Source organism: Vipera berus (genome assembly GCF_964194415.1).
Source record: "Vipera berus genome assembly, chromosome: 2".
NCBI classification, from domain to species: Eukaryota; Metazoa; Chordata; class Lepidosauria; order Squamata; family Viperidae; genus Vipera; species Vipera berus.
Window position 1 is genome coordinate 202,083,622 of NC_138203.1, and position 23,267 is coordinate 202,106,888.

General features: G+C 39.7%; 2 protein-coding genes across 2 annotated transcripts in view; both read left to right on the top strand.

The window, feature by feature from the left end:
* The window catches only part of PCBD2 (pterin-4 alpha-carbinolamine dehydratase 2), a 40,647-nt gene extending 38,591 nt beyond the window's left edge, over positions 1-2,056 (top strand). The window contains exon 4 of the mRNA XM_081321470.1: positions 1,122-2,056. Within this exon, the coding sequence (XP_081177596.1) occupies positions 1,122-1,232 (111 nt within the window). The 3' untranslated portion in view covers positions 1,233-2,056. The remainder of the gene's footprint in view (positions 1-1,121) is intronic.
* Positions 2,057-8,775: 6,719 nt separating this feature from the next.
* CATSPER3 (cation channel sperm associated 3) lies at positions 8,776-22,943 on the top strand (the record flags this gene model as incomplete). Its single annotated transcript, XM_081319034.1, has 8 exons — positions 8,776-8,891; positions 12,298-12,451; positions 14,283-14,522; positions 18,000-18,182; positions 19,656-19,796; positions 21,328-21,447; positions 22,278-22,435; positions 22,835-22,943. The coding sequence occupies 8 exons, from the start codon at positions 8,776-8,778 to the stop codon at positions 22,941-22,943; spliced, it is 1,221 nt and encodes a 406-aa protein (XP_081175160.1).
* Between the last annotated feature and the right edge of the window lie 324 nt (positions 22,944-23,267).

Sequence of the window (23,267 nt, forward strand, 5' to 3'; positions counted from 1 at the left end):
CCAATTCCAGCTGGTATTGTGGGGAGGTAGCCCTTTGCAAATTCCAATGTAGAGTCCCAGAACTCTCTCCCATGTTATTGGATACAGAATATACATATACCATGGGTCATTTATCACTTTGAGGTAAGGTGTCATCAACATGTTGCTGATACCCAGTTATGCTTTACCAGCCAAAGATGTCATAGAAGTCTTTAACTGGTGCCTGGATGCTGTGACAATTGCGTAGAATAACCTTAGGTTAAATTCTACCAAGGTAGAGTTGTTAATTATCAATAGATACTTTGGTAACATTGGCTAGGCTGTTCACACTCCCCATCCTTCACACCAAGAGCTGATTTGTAACCTTGGATTTCTCCTGAATTCCCAACTCTTTCTTAAACAGTAGATGGAAGCTGTGGCCAGGGGAATTTTCTTCCAGCTTTGGCTAGCATACCAATTGCATTTCTACCTGGAATGAGATGCCTGGCAACAGTAACTCATGCTGATCTCTAATTACCTGGACTATTGTAATACATTCCACATGGTTCTGCCTTTGGAGCTGACTTGGAGACTACAGCTATATCAAATCTCGGTAGCGTGCCACTTTATTGAATGCTTTCCTCCTGAGAGATATGGAGACCACAAGCCTGATATTTTTTCATAAATAGTTTAAGATAGCCATCCTCTGATATGAATTTGACTCCTAAGTAGCTTCAATTATTTAGTACCTTTGATGTTTGATTATTGATAATTTTAACTTTTATATTGTACGTTGTCTAGTTATACCCCAGAGTCTATTACGTTTGGGGCAGGCTACAGATAATGTAAATAAATAAATGGGCTTCTTTTTAGAGAAGCTTTTTACAAGCATGTTTTGTGATAGAATGTCTCCAGGTTCTGTACCTGACTGCTGAGAAATATAAAAAAAGAACAATACCATTCCAGTTTTAGAACAGCAGACAGGTGCTTTTTAAACTAAATATACAAATTAAGATGTATTTGAAAATTTCAAACTACAGTACATCTAGTCTACAAGCAAATACATTAAACTATGAATGGTTCTGTTCTTTTTAAAAATGTATTTACCTGTAATTTTTTTTATGTGTGATGAACTGTTCATCTTTCTTCTTTCTTGTTCAAAGGTCCAGATAACGCTCATTTCCCATGACTGCGGTGGCCTGACAAAGCGAGATGTCAAGCTGGCTCAGTTTATTGACAAAGCTGCTGCATCTTGTCTAACAACTGGGTGCTAAAGTAATAATTTTTTAAAAATCTACAATTCGTTTATTTAGTCTTCACTCAAAAAAAGTTAATCCTCAAATTTCCCCATTCTTGTAGAAGCTTTTGCATAGATACATAAAGTTTTTTTATCAAGTAGGTAAAATGCTAGAATTGCTACATTAAAAAGTTGATTTGCCTATTCTGTGTACCGGTGACGATTCTCCTGTGGTCATCTGCCTTCAATAACACTGACCGTTTGGGCAGGAATTCCTCCTAAGAAGAATGCTCAAAGTACCAGTGATTTGAGCTTATTAGTAGGTCAGGCTTGCATCTTATGTACCCTGTGTTGTATATTGTATTTTAGATTCTATAGACAATGACAGTGATACAGTTCCATTAGAACATTAGAGCCTGATTTTTTTCCTCAATAATTAATGGGAAGAGGCTCCAGTGATCCTATATTAATATACCGAGGAATATAACTGAGAGAAAAATCTCCCTTGCTGTGGGTGTACAGATGCACTTTCCACTGGTTTAAACTTTCAAGTATTCTCTGTGTGACAAAAATCATGTAATATTCTTGGAAAACTTGGTCACCATAATACAATAATCACAATGTTTGTAAAAAAAGCAACAAAACCTGGTGATTCTTTATATTGAGCTAAGCGTATTTGTTATATTGATTCCATATGCTTTCAACTTTAGGGTAGATCCAAGGGGGATTCCCACTCTCCTGTTTCCTGAGGCACAGATCTTGCTCTTTCTAGACCAGGGGTAGGCAACCTCGGCTCCAAGCTGGCTCAGGAATTCTGGGAGTTGAAGTCCACGAGTCATAAAAGAGCCAAGGTTGCCTACCCCTGTTCTAGACAAATAAAACATGGTGCAGCATATTGTGCTAAAAAGCCAGATTCTCCCTGGATTTCTTCCCTTTCTTTACCATTGATCACACTGATTCGAGAATGGTGTTCCAATATCCTTGAGGGCAGCAGTTGGAGAAAAATGGTCTGAGAACTTTGAAGCTCCTTCCAGAGATAGGACTAGTAGAAACAAGGCTTAAGAGTAGACCAAAAGTCTGACTTACTGAACAGCCTGCAGATCTGGAGGAAGAAGAGGATGAAAAAAGACTAATTTTCTAGTTTATTGTAGGCACACACACTTATAACTAAAACTAAACAAATCTTATTTATTATGGCCAAATAACAAGGAGGTATCATCTTCTTGCTATGTTTTATTTAAGCCAAAATTCAACTATTTTTAAAAAAAACAGTTTAGAGCCAAAGATTGATAATGGTAAAATAGATTCTTAACCACTCTGACTCAATAAATGCCATTTCTTTCTCCTACATGTGTCCATCTGGAGGAATTCACTTGGGGCATTTGTTTGAAGGAGTTAGCATTGATTTTTTTCAGTGGCATCAGAAGAGAATATGGAAAGAAAAATAATATTGTTCAGTCTCATAACCTGTGTATTTTGCTCTACCTTGGATGAAAAGTACTGTGAAAAAATGCAGCACTTTTCAATGAACCAAACCTTTTAGTTTGATGTAGTTAGCCTTGCACTAATGGAAATTATCTGGGCTATCACTTTTTCCCCAATTATTTGTTCACCTGCATGCATTCTAGGTCCAATTTTAATAGGGAAGAATATTGCTATCTATCAATTTTGCAGTGGAAAAAGCATATGTATTTATACATGAGAATGTTGTTTGGGGAAAAACAATCAAGTGTACAGAAGGGATGCACATTGGCAGGTGGCAGGAAAAATAGTTTGATGAAAAATAATAAGGGGGAAAGTTATATTAGCTTTAGGTCAGGCATGTCAAACTCGTGACATCACACGGCGTATCACAACTTTTTCCCGATTGCCAGCAATGGGGAGGGCGTGGTTTTGTCGTGATGCATCCGGCCCGCGGGCCGGCAGTTTGACATGCCTGCTTTAGGTAGTCAAATGCCTAAACAATTACAACTGGATGGGAAAACGTAATTTAATATTGGTAAGAGCACAACTAGGGATCCAAACATGACTATCCCATAAAATGCTCTGAAAAGGCTAGGCATGAATCCAGGATGGGTAGAATCTGAGGCTCAACAGACCTAGGATGACACAACACTTGCAAGACTTGAGCTAGCACAAAAGACCTGATGTAAAAATCACAAATTCTTTGAAAGACCAGACTAGCATACCTTGTTCTCAAGTCTTTGCCTCACTTTTGCTTTACGTTAGAGAGAAACTCACCCACCTTCTCTAGCAGGCTGGTTCTGACTAGTCCCTGTCTCTCAAAGATTGCAATTTTGAATCAAAGTTTTAGGAGCATTGACTCCCTAGAGATATCCTGATAGTAGTTAGGCACCTTGTCTTAACCCCAGCCCAGAAATAAATAACTGCTCTTAGTACAGGTCTCAGATTTCTCAGGGCTGGGCTGAGAACCTGTTGGACAAGCCAAGGCAAGTTTCTTTGCTCTTGAGACTAGGATTTTGCAGTCAATATGAATTCTTCCACCAGTCTGGTCAGACATCGGGGATATGTATATTGACTGGTTTCAGGGTTCCCTGCCTGGCTTGTGTTCAGCCTAGATTGGGGAAGTCTGGATGAATGTGGGGAAGGAAAGGGCCTGCTTGAGTGAATGAATGAATATTTGCCCATTCACTATATTACATTGTCTATGCCATATTAGGGCAATATATTCATGAGATCACATTGAATAACAAAATAGCTTGTAAGTGCTGACTTCTCAAGCACCCTTTGTCAAGTAAGAAAGTTTGCAGAAGAAAAACTGTTCTTGAAGCAATATGTTGCTATTTAATTACAGATTTAATAGAATATGTTCTCAGGCAAAATATACTGCTCAAAAAAATAAAGGGAACACAAGATAAGACATCCTACTATTAAATACAGTACATTGTGTTGTTTAAGTGTTCCCTTTATTTTTTTGAGCAGTATATATAGGTTCCTTGATAAATATAAAAACTGAACAGTTTTTGCATATTTTTCATTTCTGTTGACAAAGTTAAGCATATTGTTGGTAGCAAGTCAGAAATGGAAATCAAACTGGATAATTTTCAGTTAGAATCTGGAGAGGTCACAACCTTAAAAGTAAAGTTGTAGCTCCTGATCCTATACAATCTTCATCCAGAGATGGGCCCCACTGTTATTGGCTGAATTTGATATTGCCCAATTCATGTAATTTACATGCTTACTTTGTTTAATTTGCTATATTTTAATTTGAATAAACAATTCATATTACTCTTTCTAAACTCTTGTCTCTGGTTTCTGATTCTGCTAATTCCATATGGTGCCTATTTTCCGTGATGATAAAAATCTGTGAAAGTATTTTGATTGACATTTCTAAGTGGTCACCAATACAAATGACACATGGACCATGTTTTGATGGGTGCTATAAGCACCCATTATTTTAGCTGAAAGACTTTTTGGTGAAAAATTGCACACTTCTGCACATGCTCCCCTTGAAATAAAACCTACGGTAGTCAGAGGATGATGTATACAACTGAATCTGCAAAGGTCAGACTGAAACCTACCCTTGCAGGAATGGATGAGTAATTAAATATTGGTGCTTGCATACATGCCCCCCCTCCCACTTTTAGCCCTTCAGTATCCAAGTCAAGACCTGGATAAAAGCTTTAGATTTATTCTTTCGAAAAGTTGTGTGTTAATATTGCACTCTTTAAGAAATCAAGTACTTCAAATCATTTGTTTAAAACACTTGTCAAAGATATTTGTGTGGATTTTAAGGTGTCTCGCAACTTCATTTTAAATGTGGAAAAAATCATGTCAATATTGAAATTAAAAATGCAAATAAACTTTGTAATTTCTTAGTAATTTTTATTCAAATGATAAAGATTTTTTTTAAGGTAGTAATGGAAGGATGACTTCCAAGGTACGTTCATTGGTTGTCTTTCTGAATTAATAAAGAAATTGAACCCAACATTTAGATGACAAGTGTGGAAGTGTTATTTGAAGCTAGAGAAAGGGATTGATTGCAGTAGCTGCCCCAAAAGACAATACGTTGCAAAATATTTCATTAGAGGTACCAATAATTATGGCCCACACCAGCACAATACCACTGAGAAAGAAAAACAAATCCAAGAAGAAACCAGCATGGCTGCACAAAGATCTCTCGTAACAAACTAAGACAAAAAGGACAAATAAAAAAAATGGAAAGAGGGGCACATAACTAAGGCTGATTATCAGCAGACAGCCAGAGCATTCGAAAATGAAGTCGGGAAAGTAAAGGCTCAGAATGAACAAAGACTTGCAACAGAAATCAAGGACAATAAAAAAGTTTCTTCCAACACATTAACAACAAGAAAAAAGTCAAGGAAACTAGAGGCCCGCTAAAGAGAGAAGATGGCAAGGGAATTACAGGCAATGGAGAAATCGGAGCTGCTCAACTCATACTTTGCGTCAGTCTTCACAAAAGAACTAGCCCAACACATAAAAAAACCCACTGCAAAAGACATACTAGGAACAAAAATTTAAATAAGCAAGAAAATGGTAAGAGAACACCCATCCAACTTAGACAAATATAAATCACTGGGACCCGACAGACTTCATCCCAGAGTTCTGAAGGAGTTGGCAGATGTTATCTCAGAACCACTGCACCACATCTTTAAAAAATCCTGGAGCACAAGGGAAGTACCTGAGGATTGGGAAAGGGCTGATATGGTCCCCATCTTCAAGAAAGGGGGGGGAAACGGATCCAGGAAACTATAGAGAATCAGTTTAACATCAATACCTGAGGAGATCCTATAAACGTAGACCACAACCTACTCCTTGGTAAGCTAGGAAAAGGTGGAATAGACAGCATCAACACCAGATGGATCTGTAGCTGGCTGACAGACCATACTCAACAAGTAGTCCTCAATGGGACTACATCCACATGGAGTGAAGTTAGCAGTGGGGTACCACAAGGTACCATCTTAGGCCCAGTACTCTTCAATATCTTCATAAATGATTTAGATGAGGGAATTGAAAGGGAACTCTTCAAGTTGGCAGATGTCACCAAACTGACGAGTAGCCAACACCTCAGAAGACAAACTCAAGATCCAAAAAGATCTTGACAAACTTGGGCCCTATCCAACAAAATGAGTTTCAAAGTGGAGAAAAGCTAAGTCTTACATCTAGGCAGGAAAAACCAAAGATACAAATACAGATTGGGCAAAACCTGGCTTAAAAACAGCAGCAGCAAAACAGGGACCTTGGAGTCCTAGTGGACAATCGCTTGACTATGAGCCAGCAGTGTGCAGCAGCAACCAAAAAAGCAAATACAATCCTGGGTTGTATAAACAGAGGCATAGAATAAAGATCACGTGAAGTATTATTACTGCTTTATAAAACCCTAGTAAGACCACACCTGGAGTACTGCAGCCAATTTTGGTCACCATATCACAAAAAAGATGTTGAGAGTTTGGAAAAAAATCAGAGAAGAGCAACTAAGATGATCAAAGGCCTGGAGACTAAAACATACGAAGTACAGCAACGGGACTTGGGTTTGCCTAGTCTAAAGAAAAGAAGAAACGGGTGACATGATAGCAGTATTCCAGTATTTGAGGGACTGCCACAAAGAAGAGGGGGTCAAACTATTTTCCAAAGCATCAGAGGGCAGGACAAGAAACAATGGTTGGAAACTGACCAAAGAGAGAAGCAACCTGAAATTAAGGAGAAACTTCATAACATTGAGGACAATTAACCAATGCAACAGCTTGCCTTCAGAAATCGTGGGTGCTACATCTCTGGATTTTTAAGAAGAAACTGGACAGTCACTTGTCTGAAGGTATAAGTTCTCCTTGAGCAGAGGACTGGACTAGAAGACCTCCAAGGTCCCTTCCAGATTCTATTCTATTCTATTCTATTCTATTCTATTCTATTCTATTCTATTCTATTCTATTCTATTCTATTCTATTCTATTCTATTCTATTCTATTCTATTCTATTCTATTCTATTCTATTCTATTCTATTCTATTCTATTCTATTCTATTCTATTCTATTCTATTCTATTCTGTGTTTTGATGACTTCCTAAGTCAGTGTTTCTCAACTCCCAGAGTTCCCATATTTATGATACTTGTAACAACTTCCCCTTGAGCTCCAGATGGCCCCGGATCTCCGGTCCTTTCGTTGCGGCCTTAAAACATTTCTCTTCCATCAGGCTGACCTGGACTGACAATAGGGATTTTTAAATAGAATATCTTTAATTTTATCATTGGGGCTTGTTAGTTTAATCTTTTTTAACATTTGTATTATTGTGTTTTATTGTTGTTAGCTGCCCTGAGTCCTTCAGGAGATAGGGCGGCATATAAGTCCCCAAAATAAATAAATAATAAATAAACCCAGGGTCATGTGATTTGCAGCTGGCTTCTGACAAGCAAAGTCAATGGGGGGAGTTGGATTTGTTTAAAGACCATATGAATCACTTAATAACTGCCATGATTTGCTTAATAACTGACAAAGTCATAAAATTGGATGTGGCTCACGTAACTGGCTTGTTTAGTGATGGAAATTCTGGTCTCAATTGTCATGAAACTGATTTTAAAGGCTACTTGCAAACTTTAGTTAGCACAAAATGCAGTGGGCCATGCATTTATTGAACAGTGTCATTATTAGTATATTACACTGATGCTCTGAAAGCTATGCTGGTTACATTGGGTGGCTAAACTTTACCATTCCTTTGTTAACTCTTCCTAAGATTTATTTTAGCTTTCCTCCTCTTTTCCTGGAGAGGAGGAGGAAGAGGGAAACCTTTTCCTTAGCTTTCTGCTCAGCCTTTTTCACACTGTTCCTTCTGTTTTCCAGTGCAGGTCTAGTCCTTTCCCAAGCCAGTCCACTCTACAGAATATTTTCATTTCTGATCCTGCTTGTTTCTGCTGGGTTCTCAATTCCTCTGCGGATCGATCCTCTAACTGTGTTGCCTGGTTTCCTCCATCCTCCGTTCATAAATGCTTAATACCTCCAATCCACAAAGAAACACCCAACACAAAGAGACCTGTGTTTTATCTGACAAATCTGCCCTTTTAACATTTTGTATTAGAAGGCAGACATGCCTGCTTACAATTGCCTTAATTAAGCCAAGAAGCCTCTTAGCTTCCTCTGTTGCACTTTTCATGCAACTGGTAACTAGACAAAAGTGTAACCTTGAGAAGGTTATAACCTAGTTACATCTTAGTCATGGGACCTCAGTCTACCATAGTCTTGAACAATTTACTAATTTCAAAGTAGAAAAGGCAAATTCTAAAAAGCAGGCAAATTATTTTGTGCAATAATCATTTTAATCATTTTCCTCCATACACTGATAGCTAAATCATTTCCTGTACAGTATTAATACTAGAAATGGAAAAAAATTACAGCACCATTAAAATGATAGCAACATTTTTAATGTGCTTTGGTCTAAACTGCCAAAGCCCAAGCAGCAGATTTTAGATTTTTCATAAGCTATTCTAAAATTATGAGGTCACAAAGTAAGCGAGGTCATATTGGCACTTTCATTCTTTTCCACGTAGACTTTCTCTTAATTTCCAGTGTTGGTTGTGAAAAGATAAGCACAGTTCATATTCTGGGAAGCATGGCTATGGATTCTGCAGAATTACCTGAAAAATCTCGACTGATTGAGAAGCTCTCATTTAAGGCATTCAACTCAGGATCTGAAATTGAAGTGGAACACTATGTGTTTGGATACCGGTAAGATTTCAGTCAGGATTTTTAAAAGAGATTTGTTAATGAATTTTGGAGTGATTTTACAGGTCATGAATGAAATATTTGTTTTTAGTTCTGCGTGTATATACTTCATTGTGCTGTAGAATCCTTTCTCGAGCAGCTCCCAGCCTTTCTGGATTTTCATACTTTGTTTAACTCTCTAGGTAAGACATGATATTGATCTTCTCCAATTGGGCTTTCTCAGACATAGTAGGCAGCCAGAGAGGCTTCAGAGTCATGGGAAGGCACATAATGGAAAAAGGCAGCAGCAGAGGTAGAATACTTGTTATCTACTGCTCTAAAAAAATTCAGAAGCACCAACAACAAAAATTTGGAACAAATTCTCAAGCAACTTAAGACTAGGGTAAAGTTTTTTCAGAAGGAGGAAAACTTTAGAAAAAGTTAAGCAAGAAGCAATGGGTGGAAATTAATCAAGGAGAGAGCCAGCCTTGAAATAAGAAGACATTTCCTGACAGAACAATTAATCAGTGGAATGGCTTGCCTTCAGAAGTTGTGGGTGCTCCAACATTGGAAGTTTTTAAGAACAAATAGGACAGCCATTTTTCTGGAATGTTATAGGGCAGTGATGGCGAACCTTTTAGAGATGGAGTGCCCAAACTGCAACCCAAAGCCCACTTATGTATTATCGGGTGCCGGGTGGGCGTGGCCCATTGGCTAGGTGTGGCCAATTGGGTGGGTGTGGCCCATTGGGTGGGCGAGGCTACTGTGGAAATGGCAGACTGGTTGGGACTAAAAAGTTCAATCAATCAATTCCAACTTTGCGAGATCTTTTTTTCCCCGCAAGAAGTTGAAATTGATTGATTGATTGATTGAACCTTTTTTTTGCACACAGTGGTGGAGGCCTAAAGTGAAAAGGTTTTATAAAACCCAGCTGAATGTCTAGGACTGGGGCGACGACGTGTGTGCCCACAGAGACAGCTCTGCGTCCCACCTGTGGCACCCATGCCATAGGTTCACCACCACTGTTATAGGGTCTCCTTGAGCAGGGGAACTGAGCAGGGCTTATTCTGTATTCGAGTGAAGAAAATTGAATCATGGCTTACTTATGAAGGAACTTGAAACTAGAATTTGAAGTAGGTTTAAGTTTTTTAGAAAGGGAGAGACCCAATTAAGGCAGTATGACAGTAATTGGAACATGAATGCTGGGAGAAGGGACTAAAGCATGAGATATTCAGAGACTCTTAAACACCAAATTATATACAACCATAGTCTAATACTTTTGGATTTTATTTTTTTTAAAAAAGGAAACTACACGGGAGAGGGGCTAGGGTACTTTATCTTTTCACTCCTGTTATAAATCATCTCCTATAGCTTTTTTCCATTATGGAATTCAAAATGGTCAAATCACTTTAGTTGCTACTTTCTTCGAAATTCCTTTCCTCTACAGTGGGTTTTTGTGTGTGTGTGTGGAACAAAGATATAAATGTTCTCCTAGGCCAGGGGTCGGCAACCTAAAAAAGGAAAAGAGCCACTGGGAACTGGTTCCATCACAAATTAAAAAAACTGGGAGCCGCGTGTGTGTGTCCATGCACGCGCATGCGCAAAAAAAGTTTTGCGCATGCGCAAAACGATTTTTTGCGCATGCGCAGACTCACGCGGTTGCCATTTTTTAAAAAAGTGAGATGGAACCGGTTCCCGGTTGCCCGACGGCGACGGCCCGTCTGCAAAGCTGCCGCTTTCAGCAGCTTTGCAGACGGGCCGCGGCAGCTTCCTCAAAGAGCAGCACCCCTGCCCATTCTGAGGTGCGCGCGCACCTCTCCGAACGACCGGAGGTGCGCGCGCACCTCCCCAAACCTTTGGAGAGGTGCGCGCATACCTCCGCGCGAACGGGCAGAGGTGCCGCTCTTTGAGGAAGCTGTAGCGGCCCGTCTCCGAAGCTGCCGAAAGCGGCAGCTTCGGAGACGGGCCGCTACAGCTTCCTCAAAGAGCGGCATCTCTGCCCGTTCGCGCGGAGGTACACGCGCACCTCTCCAAAGGTTTGGGGAGGTGCGCGCGCACCTCTGGTCATTTGTAGAGGTGCGCGTGCACCTCTCAGAATGGGCAGGGGCGCTGCTCTTTGAGGAAGCTGTAGCGGCCCGTCTCCAAAGCTGCCGCTTTCGGCAGCTTCGGAGACGGGCCGCTACAGCTTCCTCAAAGAGCGGCATCTCTGCCCGTTCGCGCGGAGGTATGCGTGCACCTCTCCAAAGGTTTGGGGAGGTGCGCGCGCACCTCCGGTCGTTCGGAGAGGTGCGCGCGCACCTCTCAGAATGGGCAGGGGCGCTGCTCTTTGAGGAAGCTGTAGCGGCCCGTCTCCGAAGCTGCCGAAAGCGGCAGCTTCGGAGACGGGCCGCGACAGCTTCCTCAAAGAGCGGCACCTCTGCCCGTTCGCGCGGAGGTACGCGCGCACCTCTCCAAAGGTTTGGGGAGGTGCGCGCGCACCTCCGCCCATTCGGGGAGGTGCGCGCGCACCTCTCCAAACGGGCGGTGCCACTCTCCATTTGGAGAGGTGCGCGTGCACCACTGCCCGTTCAAAGAGGTGCGCGCGCACCGGGCGGCTGGGAGCCGCAGGAGACGGCTCAAAGAGCCGCATGCGGCTCCGGAGCCGCGGGTTGCCGACCCGTGTCCTAGGCAGTCACTGCAAGCAGTAAAACCTCTTGTTGCAGGCAAATCTGAAGACATAATGCTCTTCTATTCTTACAACACCAGGAGGCTTCAGAGCCAATGTGATTATTAGGTTTGTTCCAATTGCAGAGGAGATGAATCCAAGAAAATTTTGTAGCAAGTCCTCTGAAATAGAGGGGTGGGTAGTTTTCCATTGCATTTTCATTAGCCCTACTGCATGTCGGTATTTGTATGACCTCTTCTCTAGGGACTCAGAGGTGTAACTTTGCCATTGCCACTGAATAGTAACCAGTTTTTTTTTATCAGTGGGGGAAAAAAGCAAATTTGGTTAGAGCCGAACAGAGGTGAGGCATTCCCTTCCCCCCCCAATTCTTTGTTAGTCAGTTGGCCAGCTCTTTACAAAGATGGGCTCCAGCTATAGGGACCCTTCTGCAATTATCCAAAGCTGCTTCTGGGCATATAAGGGGTGAGGCTGGTGGCTGTGTAGAATTGTCTCTAAAAGCATTTGGCCCTTCCCAGCAAAGGAAATGTTAAGTTTTACTCTCCCGTTGACTTGACATCTAAATTCTTTTCTTGCTATTTCATCACAATTGAAGGATAATCCAATGAGTCTATACTTGCAGTTAGTTGTTTTAACGATACGACTGCTTCTATCTAATCCAAAGCATTTCATATAACCACACCTTCTGCATGATACAAATTTGTTTTTGTTTGAACAAGCAGTAGCTTAAGAAAACAGGATTTTTCAGGTTACTATTTTTCTTTCCAGGAGGAGAGATCCTGACCTGTATAAATTTGTTGGAAATTTATTCTATCATCCTCTATTCAAGTCTATTATGATCAGCAGCATCACACTCAATGCAATATTCTTGGCTTTAGAAACTGATTATAAAGTTCTTTATGAGTCACATTGGTTCCTGCAGGTAATGAAAACTGCTGACTGAGGCAGCCACAATTCCTCATTTTGCATTGATTGTTCTGAAGAAAAAAAATTTCCAGAAGAAAAAACAAGGAAGATGAGGAGAAATCAAGTTTTTAAAGAGATTTCAAACAACTCATTGACCAAAAGGCTATCAATATGTGACAGGGACATTTTATCCCTAGCAAGGCAGTTATGACTGTACAGAAAGTCCTTGACTTAACCTTTCGTTTACAATAGCACTGAAAAAAGTGACTCATGACAGTTTTTTCACACTTTCACACTTAACAATTGTTGCATCATCTCTGTGGGTCATGAAATTAAAATTTGGGTGCTTGGCAACTGGCATGTATTTATGACAATTGCAGTCATGTGATCACTATATGTGTAACCTTCCCAGACAGCTTCCGACAAACAAAGTCAATGGGGGAAGCAGATTTGCTTAATAGCTGCTGTGATTCACTTAACAACTGTGTTAAAAATAGTCATGGGGCCAAACTCACTCAAAACAACTGCCTTGCTTAGCAGTAGAAATTTTGGGCTCAATTGTGGTCATAAGTTGAGGACTGCCTGTAAACATTAGTCATAATACAATGTAATAGAGGGCTTACGTCCAGGGCCTCCTTGGAAGCTGATGAGGGATTTCTAATTAGCCATCAAGTTAGGTTAGCTAATTAGACGTTAGCCACTTCTAATTAGCTAGCCTAGGTGGGCTTTTGGTTAGATCCAGCAGGGCTTCTCTGCTTTTATGTTCAAACTTTAAAGAACAAATAGTTACTTTGAAAGCAATGAGATTTAATTGATAAGACATGCAGCATATGTGTCTTTCATAATACCTAAAACTCAAGAACAAGTCCTCTTTAAGCAATGTTGCCTTATAAAGGATGCACAGTTACTGAGGCACAGTCAATTTTGCTGAATCTTTTCCCTGGTTTGGGGTACAGCTGTAGAAGACAGTGATGCAATTCTGGGAAAAGATATAGCTGCTTTAAGGAGAGGTGGATAGGGATTGTTAGAGCCCTCTTGCATACCATGAAACACCTTTTTTGTCTTTGGATTGTCCCATTTATGCTAATTTCTAAAGTAGGCCTAGGGCAGGGGTAGGCAACCTTGGCTCTTTTATGACTCGTGGACTTCAACTCCCAGAATTCCTGAGACAGCATAGCTGGATGCTACTGAAGTCCACGAGTCATAAAAAAGCCAAGGTTGCTTACCCCTGGCCTAGGGGTTTTTCAATAGCAGGAAAGACCTCCAGCAAAAGCAGTATTATCAGTAGCAAATACAGTATGTAAAGCAAGGGTGTTCAACCTTGGCAACTTGACTGGCTGGAGAATTCTGGGAGTTGAAGTCCACAAGACTTAAAGTTGCCAAGATTGGACACCCTGATGTAAACACACTCCTAAAGGAAGGAGTGAGCTGCACAAGCTCAGCATTTATCTGCTGAGGTAAAGCCTTATTTGTGAGGTCTAGAAGCACTGGTATCAAGACGTTAAAGGCTGCTCTGCTTTGTTTGTGTAACTTCTCATTTATTTATTTTTCATTAAAATAATTGTTCAAAATGAAATCAAGTGGCACAACTATCAAGGACAGCCTACAGGGGCAGATTGTGTCCACCATTCTCAAAATTACTTGCTTCAGACTGCACAGTTTGGCAGAACAGCAGTAAAATTAAATAATCTAGTTGTAAATAGTTCAAAAACTGGAGGGTAGATAAGCAGGCAAACATGAAAAAATGGCTAACTCTAATTTATAAGCTTTGAAAAAGAATTGTGTGTGTGTGTGTGTGTAAGCATGTTTCTTTGAACAATATCACTTACAAACCATCTCTTTCTTAGGTAGCAGATCTGACCATTTTAGCCATCTATACCACAGAATTTCTAATGAACCTTTATTTGGACCCAGTTAATTATTGGAAGGATGGTTATAAGCGATTTGATGCTACTGTCCTTTTGCTTGCTTACCTCCCATACACCATTGACCATAGCAACCCAAAAAGACATCATGCTATAACCATGCTGAAAGGATTCCAATCTCTCCGAGTCCTCAAGCTGCTCTACTATAGTCCAGGGATAACTGTAAGTAATCAGATACAACTTTATCTGTTCAGAAGAGATTCTCTCATCTGTCTTGTAGACTTGTGTGAATGTTGCTGTCAAGATTCACCTGGATGCTTTGGGAAGAGATCGTATATTGGAATGCCTTTCTCTCTGCAGTAGTGGCAAATGTCTGTAGCTCGGGTCTAGGATGAGGGTGGAGGTTCATTCTCCAAGCATGTAGGTTGGTTTCCTAGGCTAGATAACATCTTCAGTGGAGTTTAGGGCATGTCATTGTCAGTGTTCTTCTGCTTATAAGGGCTTTGTATGGTCAGTAGGACTTGTGATGGGGAGGTCACGTCAGGTGAGGGTCGCGTCAAGTGAGAGTCTTGTTATGGGTTAAGTGTGGGTCACAACCCACAGCTGACCCATCACAAGACCCTCTCTGATGTGACCTCCCTATCACAAGACCTACTGAGCAAACAAAGTCCTTATAAGCAGAAGTATACCGACACTGGCATTCCTTAAACTCTGCTGAAGATGTTTCCTAGCCCGGTAACGAAATGTTCAGAAACCAACTCACAAGCTTGGAGAATGAACCTCCACTCTCAGCCTTTCTCTCTATTTTTATCTATCTCTTGGCTCTTAAAAAAACTAAGCCTTGCGTGCTAGTTTACCATTAGAAGTTTTTAAAAAATATCTAGGAAATCTATATGATTTTCCTGTATTAATCCCAGATTTCCTGAATAAGAAGGAAAATCTCTCGACTGAGATCTGACAATACTGGCATGCTTTGGATCCTTTCCATCCAGCAGTGGGGCCCAGGAAGCCTACTCCACTGTTGTGGTATTGTCCCATGTAGCAACTTGACCTCTGAGATTCGTAAGGCCCCAACTTTGTTCATCTTTCATTAAGAATCTTTCCACTGGTTGGGGAATTCTCATCTTAAAGTTGCCAAGGTGGAGAAACATTGTGGAAACTAACACTGTAAGCCCCAAACCCAGTTTCAGAAGTAGAATGCTGTTCCTGGCTCCTTTAAATATATTGGGCTCAGCACTGAGTTAAACTTGGAATAAGTGATGTTCTGATTCTCTTAATTAGCATTCCCACACAGAATTAGTAAACTTAAGACAGTGACACCGATAGAAGAGAATATTGGTAACTCAAGGTGGGGTCCTTGGTGCTTGGTATTTGTGGGGTCCTTGGTGCTCTCGGAGCTTGGTTGTTTTCTTGCAGATATTTCATTACTAAACTAGGTAACATCTAACACTGATGATATTACCTAGTATGGTAATGAAATGTCTTCAAGAAAACAGCCATGCTCAGAGAGCACCAAGACTTCACCGAAGTAGTAATTTCTATAGAACCTCTACTTTTTAAACAAAGTTACTACAGTACAGTGCTGTTGTTCCTACTCTTCAAGTGTATTTATTAGATGTCATTTTTCTTGGTCTTTTGCTGTGTAATAATTCTTACTTAATAAGCCCTTAGAGGAAATACTGAAAAGCAAGGGGTCATCAGCTAAGGACTCCAAACAGAACTAATTCTTATAAAGAACTGAAATGACTTTAGTACAGTAGATTCTTCAGGAACAGATGTGAATTCCAACTTGAGAACGTTGCTTGAGTTCATTGTGTTGGCCATGGATTTTGGCTAACATTGCAATATTTCTATTAATTCAAACCTACTGAAAAGCCCGTGCAGCCTACATACTATTTTACTCCAGGGACTGACTAAAGAATAGGCTCGCTGCCTTTCCTTTACTATAAGCATACAGATGCCAAATACAGATGCCAGAGGGACCCTTTGCAATCTGCTAGTTCTTTCAGAACAAACATCTGTGTGCGCCAAAAACATCTTGCACTTCAAATCCCAAATCCATTTGTTGGACTATTCAGGTGTTTAATGGATAAAAACTTAATGGATTTCTGCAAAGCCAGGATAAGCTGCTCATTGCTACCTTTGGATATAGCAAAGGAATTATTTTGTGATGTCAGATCAAAGAAGATACCAGCTTAGCAGCTCCCATGTCTTTTAGTATTGAGATAGGAACTCCAGTAACACATTTCAGACATATTTGCACATTGCTTTTCGTACTTCAGAATCCACTTCTGAGTTCCAAACACAAGCACATGGTACTATTTATTCATTATGATGATGGTAATGTTCACATGTACTGGCCAAATAAATAAAATCAGTGACTGGAAAAGGCAAAGATCAACTTTCATGCAGCTGAAAAGCCTTCATTCATCCACTCTCTTTAAAAAATAATTTCCAACTCAACTGAATGTTGGAGAGAAATTACATAAAGGGAGCAGAATTCTGTCTTCCACTAACTCTCATAAAAGTAAACAGAATGGGACCACGTTTGGTGTGAGAGAAGAATCCAGCAAAAGAAAAAAATCAATTGAAAATGGGCTAAATCAGGCTGGGGGCCATGGAGAAAAAATACTAAGCAAAAAATTTCCCCATTTATCCCTATAGAACGAATTCTGAACAGTGGCACACAATGTTGCTGACATTTTAAGGCATGTGATTCAAAATAAAGGGATTGGAGGAATTCAAGAAGTTGTGGTCTATATGCCTTTTCTAAGTTGCTTTCTCTGAAGTAGCCTATGGGGCTGCTGGCTTATTGTGATTTCTTATTGTGATTTTTCCACAATTAAGCATGCCATGCCACTGAAAATCATTGTGTAAGATGGCAACTCTGCTTCAGATGGGCAAAGATATATTCAATTCTATGTGCTATTCTTCCATTATTTTTAGTTTAGAGCCTCCTTTTTTTCCTTCATGTAGCGGTAGTCCTCAATTTATACCACAAATGGGAAAGGAAAGTGGTGTGGTCAATGTCGACCCAGATTGTTGGGGGCAATTAAGCTGACTTTGTAATAATGCCACTTGGGTGTGTGTGAAAGCCCTAATAAGCAGGCATATACATAGAATGAAGGCTACTGCTAAGCTTGTAAGCCGCCCTGAGTCTTCGGAGAAGGGCGGGATATAAATGGAATAAAAATAAAAATAAAAATAAAATAAATAAATATCACATGTCCACACCCAAGTTTGCCATCTTTTTTGCCATGGTCATTATGTGAAACATCATGTGATTGTCATCTGTGACCTTCTCTCCCCACTTCCCTATTGACTTTGTTAGAAGCCTGCTAAGAAGGCCACAAATAGCTATCACATGACAGGTCCCGGCAGCCATTATGAATACATGCCAATTACTCACCACGTGAGTACCTGACCATGTGAGTACCTGACCACAGTGATGCTGCCATGGTTGTTCATGCAATGACTGGTCATAAGTCACTTTTTAGCACCATCATAACTTCCAACAGTTACTAAATCAAGGACTACCTGTAAATCATCCTTCCTGTCCTGGTGTTCTCCAGAGGAGGTTGGCCATTCTGAAAATGGTTGTCATCACACCTGGAGACCATCAGGTTGGAAGAGATTGACATAAAATCTCATAAATTGTATTCACTTGGTTTTTCTTTCTTTTGTTCCTCCCTTCTACAGAATTTGATGGCAGCTATGGGCCAGACTGTGAAAAATGTAATCTATGTCCTTGTCTTGTTGTTCCTGCTAATGTTTATCTTTGCTATTCTGGGACATGGTTTGTATGGAGACTATCAACATGGAGATCCGCAGAATTGGGGCACTTTAGCAGCTGCCTTTTTTACACTCTTCAGTTTAGTAACGGTAATTTTCCTGCAATTCACATGGTGGTCAACTCTGCTAGACTAACAATATTGTTTTAGAATGGGAGCCAGAATTGAAGACTTAGTTTCCCCAGGCTAGTTCTCCAGCAAAATTAATATAGGTAGACAAAATTTGGAATACAGCTAGAGGGGGTACAGAGCATCTGAGAGTTTATAAAAGGGGAAACAAAGGGTAAGACCTTATTTATTTAGAGCAAGGTTATTAACTTGTCAGGATTGCACTTAGTATTTTCTCCAATCCTGTTTGCTTTGATTTAAGCCATTTTTCAAGAACTAAATTTTAATCTAGATATCACTCAAGCTTTGTGGACTTACATAGATAAACAAGGTCCAAAGCCCAGGGTGAGCTTTGACAGTGCTCAAACTTTGCCTATCGTGCATGACTAGGCTTTTTTTTAAAACTGTGACCCTCCTCTAAATAATCTCTGATGCTCCAGAGGGTCAAAATTCATACTTTGAAAACCTATTTAGGAATTACTCATTTCGCTGAAAATTCAGACTATAATGCCACTAATTGCTTTTCTAGGGTTAAACAGAGCTGGTGCAATTGCTAGAACAGTTTGATTTAATTTGCTTCACAAGAAGATACTCCCCTGCTTTGTCATCATAATGTCTAAGTACCCTTTGTGAACATTATTAGTTTGGCTTGAAAAAAATCATGCTTTTCAATTTAGCTTGTACCTGTGTAGAGTGAGCACACTAATATCCATGGAGGAATAAGCATGATCTCTCTGGATCAGGCCAAACTGATTTGGTCTACCTTTTCTTTTCAGAAGGATCAATCACATGTTAATAGAAGGCCCCAAAGTGGGACATAGGCCAGGAGATTAAAAACATCAAGACAGCAACCACAACGATGCACCCAAGTTCTACCCCTTATGTTCTTTGTGATATTTTGATTATGGCCACCATCTTGACTTTTTAGCCTGCTTCCTGCAAACATTATTAGCATGGGCAGATTTCTACTTTCTCATGTTCCCCAGCTTCTGCTTAATTCTGTAGCCTTCATCTTGCTTCATCTTTTTTTAAAACAATAGGAGATAGCAGATAAAACAAACACCAAAATGTCTGAAACGGCATAAATGCAACACCATAAATGAAATGGCATAAATGCAGTGAAATGTATGAAACATTTTTATGACCAGAATGGTAATTTTTTTACTTATGAAAAAAGTGCAATTGATTTATACCTGATTAGGTATGTTTGCGTATTGCAGGGGAAGGGGGAATGCATTGTACTAGAGCAGGGTGGAGGAACTATGGGCCTTTTATGACTTGTGGACTTCAATTCCCAGAATTGAAATCCACAGCATGGCTGGTTCAGGAATTCTGGGAATTGAAGTCCACAAGTCATAAAGGGGCCATAGTTCCCCACCTCTGGATTAGAGAAATAATTTATCAGAAGCTTGAGAAAGGTATATTTAGATTGTAATGTTCAATTGGTAAATTTCAGGTTGACGGATGGACAGACTTGCAGGAAGAACTGGATAATAAAAAATTTGTTACAAGCCGAACATTTACAATAATATTCATTCTCTTAGGATTTTTTGTATTTTTCAATATGTTTATTGGAGTTGTCATTATGGATATCCAGGTAAGTGACTTTTATATGGCATTTTAAAATTTCTACTCCAAATCCAATTATTAGAAATAGACATTGGGTGTAAAAATAGTCTCAACTATCACAGGGTTACCGAACTTCAAAATTAAAGCATTTCATCTGTTCAGTAGAAATCTCTTTCGGGATATATATTATTTTTCTATATTGTTAATGTTGAGTTTTTTAACATAATGTGGACTGCATATAATCCCCTGCTTGATTCTGGTTTATCTTAGCTGAAAAGTGTTTATGTTACTTCTACAAGATCTGGTCTGTGGAACTTCAGACAACCAGTAGATAGGTACAAAGAATTAGAGTCACCTCCAAGCGAGATGGGTGGCAAATAAATCTAATAAATAAATACAAAAAAATCAGGTGTGTGTGTGTGCATGTTCCTTTGAACAATATCACTTACAAACTATTTCTTAGGTAGCTTATCTGATCATTTTAGTCCTCTATACCACAGAATTTCTAATGAACCTTTATGACATTTAGTGGTTTTTCAGATTTTTGAGTCTGAGATCTTAATGAAAATACTATGTTTTAAACATGAGATTAGGCAAGTTTTATCCACTAATAATAAGCCATTTCAGAGGTTATTTTCCCACCAGTAAATTACAGTGTCTTCTATAGTTATCTAAACATGATTGTGTGAAAATAATAGTACAAGTAAACCTTGTTTTAGAGAACCAGTATGGTGTAGTGTTAACGCATCAGGCTAGAAACCAGGAGACTGTGAGTTCTAATCTCATCTTCAGCACAAAGCCAGCTGGGTGAACTTGGGCCAGTCCCTTCTCTCAGCCCTAAGAAAGAGACAATGTATCTTGCCAAGAAAGCTATAGGAACTTGTCCAAGCAGTCACCAGGAGTCCACACTGACTGAAAGGCACAAAAATTATTCCTTGTTTACTGGCTGATTCATTTAGTGACTATTCATTATAATAGTTATGGAAAAATAACTGCATGACCAACCCTCACATTTACAATGTGTAGCAGGTGTGTAAAGCAAAGGAAAGATGAAGTAAGATTTTAAGTACAATTGTGATTTCATGTAGGTGTTGTTTCACTTAACAACCAAATTGCCAGTCTGAGTTGAGGTCACTAAACAAGCACTACCTGTAACCAGAAAAGATTTTATAACTTCAGAGTGTTGGATGATGCCTTGAAGACACACGTTACATGTGTGAAATGATCAGAGGTTTATTCTGGTCAGCTGGTGAGCCAGATAACATAGAAACCAAGGAAGTGGGAGGTGAGAAAGTACACAATGAAGAGAAGTTCCTTAAAGCTGTAAAGTGAAAACAAAAATATCGTTTGAGACATGGCCAATGCAGCAGTTGATTTTAAACTGTTGCTCCTCGGAATTGGCTTAATCAGTATGGTTGTGGATTGTGGTAAATGAATTACTCCAAATGGTCATTCTGCTCTGTAGTTTTGTCCTGTCATCTTCAGCCAGTGAGGCCATTCTTAGTAGGAAGCTAGAACCAAGGGGGGTCCTTTGTCTCAAGAACCTTTCATCTATATAGAACTCAACTGAGCAATATGAGCGAAAGCTGAAAGAAGAAAGGCGTGTTACTTTGATTGCAAAGAAGCAAGCCATCTTAAAAAGGCAACAGGAAGAAATATATGAATTGTTCAATCTGCAGGTAGGCTCTGCATTTTATATAATGTTTTTCAATAGATAAGTCTCCAGTTCATTTGTTGTAGTTGATTCATTCTATTTTTCACTGTACTGAGTTTTTTCACTGTTCTCACTGAAATTCTGTCTTTGCTGCAGTGTGATGTCTTTTTGTCATGGCATCAGTAGCAACCAGACATTTCAAAAGCTTTAATCCAATCACATCACAAACATCATTAGTACTCTGAAAGTTCCTCAGGTGTTCCTCAATGTAATTTGAGTGCCATCTGATTTGAAGGAACCCATTGTCTGGCATTAACTTGTCAATCACTTTTTTGATGTGGTTTTCTTGGTAAAATACAGGAATGGTTTACCCCTGTCTTCTCTCCTGGCTCCCCCCCCATCCCACCTCAGTGTGAAATGAAGCCTTTGCCATTGTCACTAAAATCCACCTCTATCATCTTTCTGTGTTGCTGCTGCCCCATATACTGTAGGCTTCAGCTGGGGAGCTGGGATGACTATCATGCCTTGAGCGCCCTAGTGACATTACAAATCCTTAACTTACATTCCCAATGTTCTTCACTCATACCTCCCAGGAACATCCTGTCCTCTCCATGTTGAGATAGCATAGCATAACTTGAGGGGACCCCCATCCTTAAATATTGAGACTGGACAAAATTTGTAAATGTTAAAGCGGTTATTCATGAGGCAAATTCTAAATCTGATGAGCCATCCCATGCTTTCCAGTGTGGCTATCTACTATTTGAAGAAGTGACTTTTGGTTCTGTGAAACCAAAACTGGCTTCTGAATGAATTCTGAATGAGCAATTAACCTTCACACTTCTCTTTTCACCCTAGAAATCAACTGAGTACAAAACATTTGATGAAATGGTGGAAAGCTTTAAAAAGAGCCTGGTTCATTCAGATTCTATTGTCTTGGAAGACTTCTGTGTCAGCCTGCCATTCATTGACCTCTATTTGGCATCCCTTGATCGCCAGGATGCCACTGTGTACAGGTGTGTAACTTTTCTTAAATAGAATTGAGATTTAGCTCCTACTCATATGCTAACATTCAGCACTGATCAAATGCTTCAAACCCTAAGACGAAATAGAAAACATCCTTTTTCAAGCATCTGAAATGGTTACCCCAACACTGTAGTTAAGGAATGCGTTTAGAGATGGCATAGCCAAATGACTTTCAGAGTCATTTGCTGCATGTTAAATATAGAACTGAGTGGAATAATTCTGTTTATTTATTTATTTTATTTTATTAGACTTATATACCGCCCTTCTCCCGTAGGACTCAGGGCAGTTCACAAGGTTTTTTAAAAACAAAAATGTTGCCCTAATAATGAATGAGCTTGGCTTTTTTGCCTTTTAATACTGATATAATGACTGCATATGTTTAATTTCAGGCTGCAAGATCTCTACTATGAAATGGTTGCTATTTTGACTACCCTGCTGCACCATCCCCAGGAAAAGGCTTTGCAGTCTCTGCAGTACTTTAAGGGAAAATCTAAATAGTCCATTGTTACCAAAGTAATGTAGGACATTGACTGTCATTAATGTGCCAAAAATATTTTCTTTGCATTTGAAAAATAAAGGAGAATAGAAACTTAAGTTTAAGAACTAGTCAGATTAAATCCCTATAAGCTAAGATATTTTTGATTTTGTTCCTTTTTTGGAAAATGAAACAATATGATTGCTTTGCTAATGTATCTTGGTGTTGGTGGTGATATTTCTTTGATTTTTCATAAGTTTATGGCAAAGCATACACACATATACGCAGATGCATTTTATATCTATCTAATGAGGTGGCTGGATGGAGTCACTGAAGCAGTAGGCGTG